The sequence below is a fragment of the Larus michahellis genome, chromosome 2 (assembly GCF_964199755.1).
Source record: "Larus michahellis chromosome 2, bLarMic1.1, whole genome shotgun sequence".
Classification (NCBI taxonomy): Eukaryota; Metazoa; Chordata; class Aves; order Charadriiformes; family Laridae; genus Larus; species Larus michahellis.
In genome coordinates, this window is record NC_133897.1 from 18,519,702 (window position 1) to 18,535,629 (window position 15,928).

General features: G+C 38.0%; 1 protein-coding gene across 1 annotated transcript in view; it reads left to right on the plus strand.

Moving 5' to 3' along the window:
* The window catches only part of ODAD2 (outer dynein arm docking complex subunit 2), an 88,423-nt gene extending 74,804 nt beyond the window's left edge, over positions 1–13,619 (plus strand). Inside the window, 1 exon segment of the mRNA XM_074574396.1 lies at positions 13,150–13,619. Coding sequence (XP_074430497.1) covers positions 13,150–13,263 — 114 coding nt within the window. The 3' untranslated portion in view covers positions 13,264–13,619.
* Positions 13,620–15,928: the final 2,309 nt, after the last annotated feature.

A 15,928-nucleotide genomic window follows, 5' to 3' on the forward strand; every position in this document is an offset into this window, starting at 1 on the left:
AGTACCAAGTGATAGGATGAGAGGAAACAGCTTCAAGTCGCACCAGGGAAAGTTTAGATTGGATATTAGGAAAAAATTTCTTCACAGAAAGGGTTATCAAGCATTGGAACAGGCTGCCCAGGGAAGTGGTTAAGTCTCCATCCCTGGAGGTGTTTAAAAGAGGTGTAAATGTGGTGCTTAGGAACATGATTTAGTGGTGGGCTTGGCAGTGTGATTCTGTTCTAGATAGAAAGTGAATTTAAATTGTATCTAGTCTACTCATTGCATTTATATTGAAGATAAAGATAAAAATAAAAAACCCTCTCATGACATAGTATTGAGAAAGCAGGCACTCATACAGGTGCTTTCAGGTGGGTGTTGGCCTCTTCTCCCAGGCGAATAATGACAGGACCAGAGGAAATGGTCTGAAGTTGCAGCAGGGGAGGTTTAGATTAGATATTAGGAAGAATTACTTTACTGAAAGAGTGGTCAGGCACTGGAACGGCCACTCAGTGGCCACGGAGATGGTTGAGTCACCATCTGTAGCGGTATTTAAGAAACGTCTAGATTTGGCACTTCAGGGCATGCTCTGAAGGGCAGAGATTGTAGGTTGTTGGGTTTTTTGCTTGTTTGTTTTTTGGGTTTTTTTGGGTTTTTTTTGGTTTTTTGTGTGTGTGTGTGGTTGGACTCGATGATCTCAAAGGTCCTTTCCAACCATGAAGATTCTACGATTCTATGATTCTATACTGCCATACAGATATGACAGTTGCAAATACTGGATTCAGGCTAAGGTACATAAATTTGGACTCTGTGGCAATATAGAAAGTTTAAAAATCTCCAGAAGGTTTTTAGAACACTTAAAATCAGAATTGTCGTCTGGGGGTCCTGTCCTTCACCAGTTCTTGCCTGTTGTTTACCTTGTCCACAGGCATGTGGGATGAATCCAGGTTTATTTGCCCTTTTTATAGCTGTACATTGTATTTGTGCAATCTGCACAAATCCACCAGTGGTTAGACTGGATTAGCTCCTTCACAGAATTCCAAAGAGAGGTAATTGCTGAACTCCAGAGGCATTGTAGGCTAATGGAGCATGTACATATCTAAAGAAGGCCTGTCATACTTTTGTACAGGATTTGCTGGATATTCATCGTATAGAAAATATTTTATTAGTCTTTTGCTTCTCAAAGCATTTTGTCTGCTCATCAGTTGTATAGTCTATTCATGTGCAATAACGTTGTTGCTACTTCAAAGTGTTGAACTGACCATACTTAGATTCTAAGAGAGAGTAGAACAGCACTCTTCACAAAATTAAACTACTATACAATGAGAAGGCAAAATCCTAGAAAGGATAAATAATTTGCTAAAAATAAGGAATCAAAATGTAGGAATCAGGATCAAGTTTTGCAGCCAAGGGATCTTGCCATTCAGTATTTTATAAATGGTAATGGAAGGGTGGTGAATGGTGAGGTTGCAAACTTTGCTGACAATACTAAGTTCTTCATGGTAGCAGAGATGAGATCCAGTTGCAAACTGCAGTTTCCAATGCTGAGCCATGGAGGTCACATCTCCTGTGCAAGTACATCACAGCTCAGTGCAAAGTTTTTACCTTTCATGAAAGCATTGGATTTACTACACTGGGCAGTATGCGGTGTGCTGCTACACATGCAGCAGAGGCAAAGGGACTGCCAGTAACTGTCTGTTAGAACTGAAAAGATGTCCATTTATTTGGGCAAGGCAGTAAAGTCCTCGCAAACAATTTGGACAGAAAAACTTTTAATGTAACATACAGCTAGGGACACCCTGAAGCCCTGACTTGGATTTTGGGTTTGCTTCTGATTGATCAGGCTGGTTTTGTTAACTTTTCTGCTATTCTCATAATCCAAGAATTCTCGTAAAATTTGCAGTTAAATGTAAGAGTTATTTATCTTTAAATATGTGTTGACCTCCTGGGAAGTAGGGGGGAAACTGATACTCTGTTTAATCCTTCAGCATCACAACTGCATAGGAGGGAATTGTATTTTGAGAAACCACTCTTTGACAAATGCCAATATTCTGCGAAAATATTGTGTAACATCCTGCGTAAACATCTTGCTCCTGTTCAGGAAAGGATCTTAAGTTCCTTAATTTTATCATAATTCAAGCATGTGATGCAGTGTTTTCATGAAAACGTAGCGTCTTTGAGTTGGGAACTGATGAAAAAGAGAGTACATGGCCCGTGTAGGAGTAGTGCTGTCTTACACCAGTTTCCCCATACCGTTATAATTAGGTGACAGTGTGCCACAAGTATAGTCACCCAAGAATGTCCAAAATGCTGTCATTAATGTTCTTGTACAACACTAATGCTAGTGTCGTGACATAATATTTTGGGTGGCTAGTTAACTAACCTTTCCAACCATTTCATCTTAACCTGAGATACAAAGTAATCACCGTACAGAGTTTAGAGTATTAATCGTGATTCCTTTTACCTTTTGCAGTGATAGCATTCGGCTAGAAGACTCACATAATTTTTTTCTTTCTATATTAAAGCATGGAGTTGCATGGGTTTAGGACGTTAATTTTCACATCTTCCCACACATGGTTTAACCAGCTTTAGCAGAGCTTTTATACATGTGCTACAGCCTCCACTTGCCCAAGCATAACTATAACATTCTTTTTATAAAACTAAAAAGCCCGAGCAAATGAATAAGCCAAAAACATCCCCAAAACTTGAAGCTTGGAATTCAAGTTGAGCGATTACTCAATGAAAAAGTTGAGGAACAGACCTTTGCTCTAATCAGAGGAAATTTTTAGGTTTAATTTACATTAGTGAATTTTTCATTCCCTACTTCATAGTCATGCCTTTACAGATGGAAGGAAGCAGATCAAGGCCTCTGGAATTTCCTGGCTGACATACACAGGTCAGGCAGGCAGGTGTTATTGCTTGCTTGCAGACTGCACAGTGTCTTTAAAAACCTCTGATCTCACAAAGCTTCCAAAACCCAGCAGCCACTCAAGCAGTTTGTGGCCAGAGAGAGTCCTTGAGTGGTTCTGGGGAGAAGTTTTACTTCTTTTAAAAAAAAATATCTGTCTAACTCCACTCTAGAGAACTATATGCAAATCACAAATACTGTGGTTGAATATAAGCTGAACGGAGCGATAACCCCTTACATTTTAATCACCAAATCCCCAAAGCATTTAGCTGTCACAATAAGTGTGCATAGTAATGTTTTTCCACAGCACAGACTTTAGGAAAGCATATAAATTTCCAGCTCTAGTAAATATATTTATGATAACTATATCACACCTTGTTCATAAAGCAGTGCTCAAGTGACTCAGAAATTTGGGTTGATTATAGGAAGTTGACTTCTCAGTATAAAATAATTTATTCCTTATGTTTTTCTCTAATAGCAAAAAAGAAGCAATTTGACAATCTTGAAAAGTAACTTCCACTCCATGTTCATTGTTGCTTTAATTTTTTTTCTGATATCATACATTTATATCTACATCTATGAATGACTGTGTGGACTATACATGGACCTTTGCGCACGAGCAGCCCCAGCTCATTCCTTGCTTCATCACATTCAGTTTCATATTTTTATAAAAAATACTGAGCTGTGTTCATACCATCTATACGTTTATTTATGCTGTGTTCTAATTGAGCATTTTCTAGTACATTTACCAATCTAAAACCAGACTATAAATTGAACAATACCACTCATCTTCCAGTTTATGTAAATGTATGCACTGTTACCACCCACACATCTAAAAATATGAGATTATAGATCAGTCTTCTTGCATGCCACAAAAAAACCCCAAAACAAACTAGCTTTAAAATACCCTGGCTCATTATTTGAAATAAATGTTATTGTATGGTTCTACAGTGAGAACATCCTGCTTTTATCCCCAGACTTTGATATGTAAGGTTTACTAGCGAAAGCACCCCACTGGTTTTGATTATAATAATCATATATAGGCAGAGAGACAGCCACTTAGACCATTGGACCTAAAGCTATATTAACTTTAGAGATCAAAATCAGTACTTGGAATTGAATACAGAAGAGAGTTTGAAGTCAGTTCACGCATACCAGTAGATCTAACATACTTTTAAAATACTAGTGCAGTCAGATTTTGTACCCTGTTCCCAGGATAAGATGCAGCTTGAGATGAACATTGCAAAATTTGTCACTAGTCTGGAAACTGTAGTGTCTCTTTGCTGCAGTTCAATGTTGTCTTCAAAGACAGAATAGTTATGCACTTCAGGAGCATCAGGCAAACTAGAGAAAAAAACCTGCACTATGTTTTCAGGGTATTGCTGAGAAGTCAGGTAGAATCCTTCAGCATGTGAGAGTTAATGGAGAGCTTAAACCCCCTTTTTTGCCTCTGATTTGCTACTGATAGCTTATTTGCAGCTGCCCCCTTTTAACTTCCGTATAATCTTTATGTGACTGCTGGAGATAGACAGACAAAATGGCAGTATTCATATTGATAGTAATGTTTAACAAATTTGGAAAACGAAAACTGAATTAGCAATTCTTTCTCGGTTTCCTATACTACCTCCTCAGTAATACTTGTGAAGGAAAGACAAGGTAAAAGTCATGCTCCTGCAAAATGAAAAAGAAAGCAAAGTGTGAAAAAGCAGACAAGTATGGAAAAGGAGCAGGATATACAAAGAAGAAAGATTGATCAGGCTGGCAGCAACATTAGGGAGGGGTAGTCCACAACTTGTTGCTGAGGTAAATTATGAAAGGAAAGAAACATCCATGACATAAGTTTACTGTTTTGAACGTCCACTACATCCAGTAGGTAAGCAAGCTCCTGTTTTAGTCTTAAAAAAATGAATTTCCAGTAAATTGAAAAAAGCTTTTTTTTAAATGTCGCTCTATTGAGATTAAGAAAAAGTTCTTTATTCTCTCTATCCCACCAAAAGCCTTTTATATGTTAATCTTCTCTTGAAAACTACAATGAAATAAAAATAAAATAGAGAAAGTGTTTCAAATGAAAATATGCTGTAAGATCCTGGGCTTCATCACTTCTGGATTATCAGATCTGCCTATTGCTTTTTGTGGAATGAATTTCATATCCCGTAAGACTCTTTGTACATTGGAATGTTCATGATGATTGAATTCTTTCTTAATATTGCACCAAACTTTTTAAAGCTGAATGTAGATTCAAACTATCTGCCCTTAAGGACTCCAATTGGTTACGTATAATCATACCTTTTAAACAAAGATTAGAAATAATTTTTATTACTAGTTTTATTTAGCTACGTTACCATTGCATGGTGTGTTTATATTTAGTTAGACTTACATCTGAAATTGTTGGAAATATCCCTCTGAAGTCCTGTAACAACCTAAGATGGGAAAACCTTTAAATTAGTGTATTATTTAAAGTGTCCTGTAAGTTTACAGTTTTTAAACTTTTACATTTTAGCATTTTGTGCACTTCTCCTTGTCACTGATATTCAGAGTTCTCTGCCAATTTATTATGTCTTTGCACAGAAGGGGGGCATCCTTCTCTAAGTAATTATATAGGAAATAGACAATGAATACAGATGAAGTGGAGACCGAGCTGTAGGGTTTATTTGTAGGGTTTATTCGTATTTTGTAGATACATGAAAACTTGCAAGTATGTGTGTGTACCATCTTATCATTCCCTTCAGGCATTCAAGCTGTATGAATTTCTCCAGTGATGCAAAGCAACATTTAGCCTTGCTGGAGTGCATGAGAACTGTATTCTTATTTTGTATTTTACTAGTGTTTGTTCAGGAGGATTTCTTTTCAAGAGTGCTATCCCCATTGTCGTAGGCACAATTCAGATGTGTTGGAGAAATAATAGTCCTTGTCCCAAACACCTTTTGGTGTAGTCATAATACAGGAGGTGACTAAGCAAAATAAATAGACAAAAAGGGACAGATAGCAGGTAGGAAAAACAAAAAAATGAAGCTGTACCCAGAAGGATTTTAAACTTCAAATCTATTGTGGTGTAAAATCAGTTGAAGTTCACTGAAGCTGTGTATTCTGAAGAAATAGTAAATATCTCATTATAGGGTTCCAGTAATCAGATATTCAGAATGCTTCACTGAATCTCTCAAGCCCTACTCTTCTCTCTCCCGTGTTTCCCAGCATTTTTTGGGATTGTCACAGACAGTCACACAGGAAAAAGTAACAACTTGCAGAGGACAAGTCACCTGTCATAAGTCCTGAGATAGGTGAAATGGTTTAATATCTGGAAGTGCACCACAAACTGCAGACAAGTTTGTTCTCATCCTAACATGTCCTGCACCTGTTTGCAGAAAGTGCCCAGATTTGCCTTCCCCTGCACTCATTTACTGGTTTTCTGAGGGGGGAAGAGAAAGATGAGTAAGAAGAGACAGCTCCCGCCCAGCCTGCTGACTGCCAGCACGTTTAGGTGTCCCTTCGCCCAAGCTGCATCCTCTGGACCTCCCCTTCCCCCCAGCCATGCCTGAGTGATTCCCAGAGTCTGTTATCCAGAATGGAGATGTGTTTATGGGAGAGGGAAGAAGAAAGACAGGAATGAGAGGAGGGGAAAAGAAGCCAGGTGCAATCTTCCTAGGATTTGTCCCATCCCAGCCAGAGAGCTTCAGTTCCCACCTCCTTACATTCAAAGTGAGTGAATCAGGCTACACCAGGGGCTGCTCTGACTTTAGTCCCAGAGAGGAGAGACCTTATACGAGAGGGAATCAGCACAGTAGGTTTCTGCCCAGCCCATCTTTTGCTTTACTGGAATTTCTTGGTACTGGATTTTGTATGTCTGCTAGCTGAGTGTTCCCTGGCACACAGGACTTTATGTCTGAAATCTATTCCCTTTGTGCCACCTGAGCAAAACTTAACAGAAAACGTGGCAGAACTTACACGAGCATCTTCTTCTTGGGAGGCCATGCATGGTACATGTTGTCTTACCCTTTCTCTCAGCTGAAAGAGGAAATCAGGAAATCAGCCTCAATTTTAGTTTAGAAACAGAGACTTAGCTGAACCTTCATTATGCTTTGATTGTGGAGTATGTTTTATTATTTATAATTTAATTTTATGAGAAGTATTTTCATAGGAATATGTGTAACATAACACTCAAACTGGGTGCTTTAATATTTTCCAGTGTGCAATATGGTGTTGAAAGTTAGCAAAATGCTGGCTGGATCTAGACTGATACTTTCTTGGATAAGGTTCTGCCATATGCTTTTATTTAAAGTATTTTTTCTTTTAAGTTAGATTTATAAAAAGCATGTGAGAAATTTCTTCTTTGGAAAAGAAGTGTTATGCAATTAGAAAATCATAGTGTTGGAAATTTAGCATCCTTTAGGAAATGTTTCATGTAAAAGAAGGGAGATACTAAATCTAAATCTAAAAAAAAAAGGCAAGTCCTACTACCAACTGGAAATGCTGTGTCAATCTACAAGATGTCATCACCAGCGCAGCAGATAGAAGCAGCAGTTGTATTGAAGTAAATGTCTTTAGTTCCCGGAATGTTAAGCTCTATGTGAACTCTGATTAGCTTCCCAGCATAGATAGGAATCTTGTTGAAGGAGTTTGTCCATATTTCCTTCTGATTAGAAAAAACAAAATAAAATTTGTTTTACAGGGCAGAAAAACTAAAGAAGCCAGAAAAAATAAGGGCATTAAATATTCTTTTTATAGTTATTCTTTATTCACTGTTTGCATTCATGTTCACAGGACTCCAGAGTACTGAATAGGCTGATCTTTTATCTGTTTTATATGAGCAAGAGAACCTCTTTCCAGCAGTATTCCTCTACACTTTCCACTGTTTTGGAAAACTTGTTGTAGAAACATCACATAACTAACCCCTTATTTAAAGATTAATATGTGCAAAACTGTATTCTTTCTGAAATCTCCACTTCCTATGTTTCCTGCTTCCTACCTCTGAGCCTGGAAGTTGCAATGACTGTGACCAAAGGAAACTGAGTATTTATAAATTATTGTACCCGTACATGGAACATCTGAGATTTTGTCAGATTCGGGATTTATTGTTGCAAAACTTGTCTACGCTTTTTCTGCTTTAAAATCCCCTTGAGCTACTCCTTTCATAGAAGTGAAAAATTCTAGAAAGACATCTTCATAGAAAAGAGAATTAATAGCCCCTTTTTATTATTGTCTTACTCATCCAGGGATCCATACCCATTTTGGAATTACACTTTTACAACTTCCTATGTTGATGCTTATGTTATCTTTTTGAAAATAATTTTTCAATTGGTTATTTTGCGACCGTAGAGATAGTATTTTAAGGAAGCTGTGCTATCAGACAGTGGAAGGTGGCATCATTCACGATGCATGAATATCCAAGCAAATATTATGGCTTACTCCCTTACCTCTTACTATTGCCCTGAAAAAAAAAAAGATTTTCCATTTTTGTTACACCTTTGGTATGCCAGAAAGCATAAGACCCAACAATGAGAGTCTGCAAAGCATGTCTTCAGAGCAACAATTCCTCCTCCCAGTCTGCGGCATTACAGACTGGTCAGCTTTATGTTGGTCTCTGGGGAAATTATGGAGGGAGTCCTCTTGGAACACATTTCTGGGCACGAGAAGAAAAAGACGATTTGGAACAGTCAACATAGATTTAACAAAGGTAAACCTGATTGCCTTCTATGTGTCTAAGTTTGTAGATGAGAGGAGAGCAGTGGATGTCATTTACCTTGGCTTTAAGAAGGTTTTCAACGTTGTTTCCCACAACATTCTTCCGTCAAAGTTAGAATATTCTAGATGTGTGAACAACCAAATGGATTAAAAATGATTAGATGATCCAGTTCAGAGGGTAGTAGTTAATAAGCCTAATGTTAGTTAATAATAATAAGTAGTTAATGATGGCAAGGGGAGCGCTGAATGGCTCTTTCTGTTGGGACCTGTCCCATTTAATGTTTGTCAGTGACCTGGGGAAGGCAATGGACTGCTTGCTCATAGAGTTTGCAAGTACACCAAATCACCAGTTGAGGCAAGGGAGACGGTTTTGATAGAGTCAAGGGAAGGGCTGCCATTCAGAGATGCCTAGGCAGCGCTGGAGCCGGCCAACAGGAACGTTAGGAAATTCAGCAAGGAGAAATGCAAAGTCCTGCACCTGAGAGGGACTTGCACTTGCACTTGCAGTGATACAGAATACTGCACGCAGCTTTGGCCCTCCAGTATGGGAAAGATGTGTCTAAACTACAATGGGTTCAGCAGAGGACCACCTGTACCGTCAAGAGCTGGAGCATTTCCCTATGAGGAGAAACTAAGGAAATTGTGCTTTTCCAGCCTGTAGAAGGGAGAGCTTCAAGCAGACTTAATAGCAGCCTTCTGGTACCTACAAGGAGGCCAGTCATCCAAAAGATGGAGCTGGGCTTTTCACAGTGATGCGTGGCAAGAGGCTGAGAGACAACAGACATAAGCTGAAACCACTGACTGAATGTAGGGAAAACCTTTTTCTCTCTGAGACCAGTCAAACATTGCAATAGGGTGCCCAAAGAGGTTGTGCCATCTCCATCAATGGAGATTTTCAAGATCAGGCTGGATAAAACCCTGAGAACCTGGTCTAACCTTGTAGCCAACTCTATGATTCTATGACATTGGACTAAAGACGTCCTGAGATCCTTTCTATTCTGAATTATTCTATGATTGTGCAATCCTAATATAGTATCACAATTCGGTGCTATTTTAAAGCTGGGATAGTAATAGCAAAATCTTCTTAATTGTTCTGAATATTTAAATGGTTCGGCTGTGCATTGCTCTTGCATTTGGAACCCAGAAATGCTACATATGCTCTGTACATTCTCCAAACAGCTTGTATTTGTGCTTATTTGCTGGTATGACGTGCTAACTGTGCAAAAAATTTTGGACTCTCGCCGTAGAATATAGATACCTGCCAACAGAAAATGAAGGCTACATAGTGCTGCAAATGCTTTCTCTGTCTATGGAAAGTGACTCTTATGTGCCAGAAAGAAGCATTTATACCACATGCTTTTTTACTGCTTCTCACATCTGTTAACATTTACATGTGTCAGAAAACAATACCTGAACAGTAAAGGGAAGGGATACATGAAGTTCAAGGGCATTGCATCAAGAAAAAGGACGTTATATTGCACTGGTGCATTGGAATAAGAAAAAGATTTCTTGGACTTGTCAAATGTATCTAATATGTGGGTATGGTCTGTGTATACAATCTATGAATACATTTCCATACCTGAATTGGACAACCCAAGTTGCCAGTAAATCGAACTGAACCCATGAAAGGGTCAAGGAGTGGCAGTCAGGAAGCGAAAGAATTATAGCTTTCTTGGTACATACAAAAAGAATAAAGTTTTATTTCATTTAAGGCAGGATTTATATCAAAATCTTCAAAGTTAGATTCCTAAATATGGACCTACTTAAATTGAAATATTTTGCATTTTCGATAATCTTCTCTTCAGCTGCCTTTTTGTTAGCACAAAAGGAGTAGGTTGACTGACAAATGTTGCTGTATATCCTCAGTCCTCAGAGGCAGCTACTGTATTAGACCGTGTTTCCAAGAATATTCCTTTGAAGTCGTATTATGAAAACCCCGAGCCGCAGTGCAGTACAGGATTTTGTATGACGTGGCAGGTCTTATGGATGTTACCACTGGCAAGTGACTTGGAAGAACAATGAATTAGAGAGGAACTGATCCTTGATCTCCCAAACTCAGAAGGGAAAAAACCAGTATTTGATACCTTTATAAAAATTGCTGTTTGCATTGGTTCCATTCATGCCACTAATTCTTAAGAAATCTATTTGGGTACTTTTAACCAGTGTTATGTAGTACACTGTTCTTTGATACCTAACACTGATTTTCCAAAATGCACCTTCAATAAAGAGCACAGTTCCCCCCCCACTACTATTTTTATTGTTTAATATTGAGCTGTGCGTGGAAAGTGACAGAAAAATATCTATTTTCCTAAGTTTTCTGAGCCTAGAAAGAAGTGATGGATAAAATAAATAAATAATCTTGAATTGAGTCCTACCTAACATGTAGTCATAATAAAGGTAAAGATCTATTTTTGCTGTTTGCTATATTTCTACTAGATAATGTGTCCCCAAAATATTATTTTTGTGATGAAAAGCTCTTACAAGCTGATAAGAAATCTTATGATGAAATTCTGAAAGTTTGAGTTCCCCATTCACTGCGCTGAAGAAGCCTTCCACTAGGTCAGTGAAGATGCAGTGAATAATCACATAAGGCATATAGTTTCCTTGCCCTCAAATTTCAAACTTACGGCTTTACCAAAACCACTGTATGAATGGTATGTGCATACATATTTGGGGGTTTGAGTCAAGGATATGAAGGATCTATACGAGTTTTCCTCTGTAAGTTATACAAGAAAGTTGAGAGGCACCCAAAGAAACACTTTATAGTTTAAGCTGATGAGAAGTCAGCTGGTGGAAAATAGCAAGGAGGAAAGATCTTCATCCAGCAATATTTCTGAAGAAAAAAAAAAAAAGAAGCATCTGATAAGACTTGCATTCTGGTCTTTGTGCTTTGTAGAGCAGCTTTATCACTACGCAAAGATGGGCTCCTTGGTCTTTCTGCCAGTTGAAGTCAGTGGTGAAACTTCCAGTGACTTCTCTGGTTGCTGCTCCTGGCCCAACATTTCCATGCAAGTAAAGTTTAAAAATACAAAGCTTTCTCATATCATTTCTTCTCATGTAATTGTAACTCTGGCATATGCCTTTAGGAGAGTTCACACTTTAAGAATTCTTATCTAGCTATTTGTACAGAGACATGTGATTACATTAATGGAAATTATAGGAAGACTTGCTAGAAAAAACCTATCATTTATGCTTAATTTACATAATACTCTTTTTGACATAATTCAGGCCCATCACAGCCACCTTTACAAGTTACATGTAGGGGTCAAAGGGTGAAAGGTGACTGGCAAGATGCTTGTTTTGTACATTTGGCTAACACAAATACTTCCTCAAGTATAAAATGCTTTGATCTCTATAAGCAAATGCCATATGTGTGCAGCTGTGGCCCATGCCTCATGAATGCTGGAAGGTTACAAAAAGGTAGCATACGAATTTGATGTCTGCATTCAATTTATGCTTTTATATTTAGCAGTTCATAATTTTGTGTAATATTTTAGCTGTATGAAAAATATGCACCGGAGTTGAGTGATAACAGATTTCTCTGTGGTTTGACTCAACGTTGTTTGGGTGAACACAGAATCCTAAGTATTGCAGACTGAAAATACAGGTTTTAATTAGAGCTGTCTGAGCTTCAAAATACCTGAACGCACATTAAGCTTGGCAGGTTTTCAGAGATCTGGGGATTGCATGGAGCTGATTTAAGCTAAGCAAGAGTCTTCTGTTTTCCAGCATATATTGCATTTGCAGTTGCATCACTGACTTGCAACACACTGAGGAAGTGAGATCCAAAACCATTATTAATAGTTTTCTGATATGTAAAAATGTTTTATCATGAAGGCCTGTCTTATGTCATACTTGTGTTGAACAATACCTTACTCCAAGGGAATTTCCACTGAAAAAATTGAATGACTTCCAGAGTAGAGGATCTACTCCACATGACTGAAAAGCTGAATCAGCGCCAGAAATTTGGTGCCTTTTTTGAGCTTTTGTTTTTCACTTTTACATGCAAATGTTTAAGAATTATATGCCTTGATCTGTATCCCTCAGGCTGTTTAATGTGCGTGGTTTGCTGTAACAACAAAGAAACCAAAACTGCTGCAGTCAATGGGACATGCACATGGATCCAGTTTCAGGATCAAGGCCAAAAAAAACCAACTACGGCTTTGTTTATTAAAAATCTTGAGCATGTACAAATAAACTAGTGTACCTGGGGAAGAAACCATTATATCAATTATAGCATATGCAATTTCTACTTAGAAAAAAAAAATCCATGTCACAACCAATAGACAGGCGTGATACGCTAAACAGAAAATCAGTCACAAAAATATCAAATTAGAGGTACAAATATGATAAAATATAAAGCAACATGCTCTATGTGTATGTTAATACATAGAGATGTACAAAAGTATACATATATAGGTATACATACATATATAATACAGGGTTGTTAATATGATTGTTAGTATTTTAGTATGTGTCTGAGTAAATTCATGCAATTGTTCTAGATATGATTTGAATATTATTTAAATAATAGCATACTTATTTGTTTTTCTTATACTGTTTCTCTCTTGTATTTTTGCTAGCTCCTACTGGCTATGGTAGGCTCTACAGATGAAACTCTGCAGGAGGCAGCAGCTGGTTGCATAGCAAACATTCGCAGATTGGCTCTAGCAACAGAAAAAGCAAAGTATGGCTGATGCTTTAGCAGCTTTTACCACCACACTTGTTTTGCAGTACAGCTACGTTTAAATACGTGATTACTCCTAGCATCTGTATTTCATAGCAGAGCTCATTTACATGAGGATAATTTAACAACAAAAATAAATCTGTGGAAAATTATATTTGTTTTTACATTTTTGGTTTGTCAACGTCTAGCTTTTATAAAACTCACACCTAGTTTTGTGTGTCTTTTAGTGTTACATCATTCAAAAGACTATCAGTTAAGATATGTCAAAGTCTTTTTCTACAATTAATACGCTTGTATTTGAAATTCATTGTAGATATAAATGGTTTTGCGTATCTGTGACATTACAATAAAATTTCCTTCACTGCGTGTGTGGTTGTGCAATGATTTATGAATGTCTTGAACAATTCCCTTCGTGCTAAACTTGTCCAATCATCCTGTCATTATGTTTTTGCCTGTTTGATCACTTGCAATTCACAGGAGAGGACAAAATACAGATACATCAATCTCACATCTGGTGTTATATAAGGACTGCAAACAGCTGTAGCAGTAGACATCACTCCAAATTTCCTGTTTCTACTAACATCAAACAAAATAGTACTTAATTTTATAAGTAGCTGGTGAAATGTGTTTTAATTAACATGTTTAGCTCAAATTTAAATTTAGCAGCTGTAAATAGAAAGTGGAGAATTACATTTACGTTTATACATTATCTTATTGTGGGGTTTTTTTTGTTTTTAAACTGAGGACAACATTGTATTGACGTAGTGACTTTATTTTTCTTCATAAAATTATATTCAGAATAAGAGTTGCTTTCAATAACCACATAAACAATGTTTGATATTGTAGATTACAGACCCACTGTATGTACCGTGTTCAACAATATTAAAGTATTTCCCTGAGAGCAGTAACGTCTTAATTACAAGCACAGACTGCTGACAAACCTGAAAAAACCCAAATGTTTAAATAACTTGTGTTTGTCAAGTACTCACTTCTGAGTGATTTTTTTAGTGACCTTAATTTTCTTGTTTTGGAAGTAGTTTGTAATTTCATTATTTTTCTTCTAACTAGCATGGCTACTCAAGGCGACTAATTTTATTGATAGCAGAAGCTTCTAAGGAAGACATAATGCAAATCCAACTTCTTATTTATGTTTTCTCTGAAGCAGACGTGAAGGCTCAGTTAATATTTTGGTTTAGAATGATGCAATTCTGAAAACGGAGGATTGCACTGGGCCCGTAGGGCAGGTGTAGAGAGTATTGTAAAGGAAACAAAGTACGGACAGGTGCTGACAGCGTGGAGATCAAAATATTAACCCAAGTAATATTTTTTGATCAAGGCAAACACCAGCATAGTCATGGGTTTGTCACAAGTTCCATCAGCAACCAGTGACCAAGCAAATACTATTTTAGGTATTTTCCAGCTCTATCCCATAGGGCTGGTGTGTTATTTTGAATAAATATATCCCTATTATTATACTGATGTCACAGCTGTAGTAGTATCATATGCTTCATCACTATACCCAAAAATACTTCTAAAATAAATGCTAATTGCCAAATTCATTTGGAAGAGGAGAGGGTTGGTTTTATTTTTGTCTTTTCTGGGAGAAGAGCTGTAGATCCAAATAGTTCATCACAGTCTTGCTTATGAAAAATATGTAAAATGGTGACTTATTTTTCTAACTGTTGACGGGAAAAAAAACTCACTGACAATAACTGTTGTCCTCAACATGACCTCTCCAGGCACTCTTGACCATTTAGTGTGGATTTCAAATGGAACAAGTTCTAATGTAAACTTAATTTTATGACGCAGGCGTCAGGGCAATAAATGTCATGTTGCTGACAATGAAATGGCCTCAGCTTGCCACTCTCACTCATGCTGGTAGCCCTCATGCCTCTGAGTTGTTGATCAGAAGTCTCTATTTTAAGTCCTCAGACAGTTAATCCCAGACTTAAGCTGACTTATTTGTCCTGTTTTCTTTTCCTCTCCTATGCCTGCAGTTTTTAAGTTCTGTACAAGGAGAAGAAATGCTGACATCGATACAGATCACCACACGGGCAAAGGATCAGTATTAAAAAAATACATCTCTCTTGGCCAAAACTGGTGGATGCCATGTAATTGATACAAAGAGATTTAGTTGTTGGAAAGAGAATAAATGAATGTGATCCCTAGCCTTTCTGAGCAGCGCAGTACAGCGTGTACATTTGAAAAGCTTCCACTTTCTCCGCAGGGCTGTGTTGAGTTTCACAGCGCCGCAGCCCTCTGAAAAGGGATCCTCACAAAGCTGGGTCCCACTTGCTGCTCACACACCCCTCCTGGCAGCCCCCGTCAGCCTATTCAAGCCCTGGCACCGACTGGAGCAGCCGCAGCCGCCCTGGTCCCAGCATTCCCACCGCATATAACCGGGCACCAGCCAGTTCCTGCTCCCCGGCTCCTGTGGTGGACGGGAAATGCCTTCACTGCGTTCTCTTTCCACCAGCTGCTACTTGTCCACGTAAACCTGTAGCCTCTTAGGAAATACGGTTACACTGAGCACTGCAGCTCAACATTACATTCAGTGCAGAGCAATTTCATGTGCAAATTCAATGTAGAGTCGTATTTTAATTGCAAAAATGAAGTGACATAAAAAGGAGGACCAGCCTCTGTTCTGTTCATTTGCCATTGCCTGCTCAGTGTGC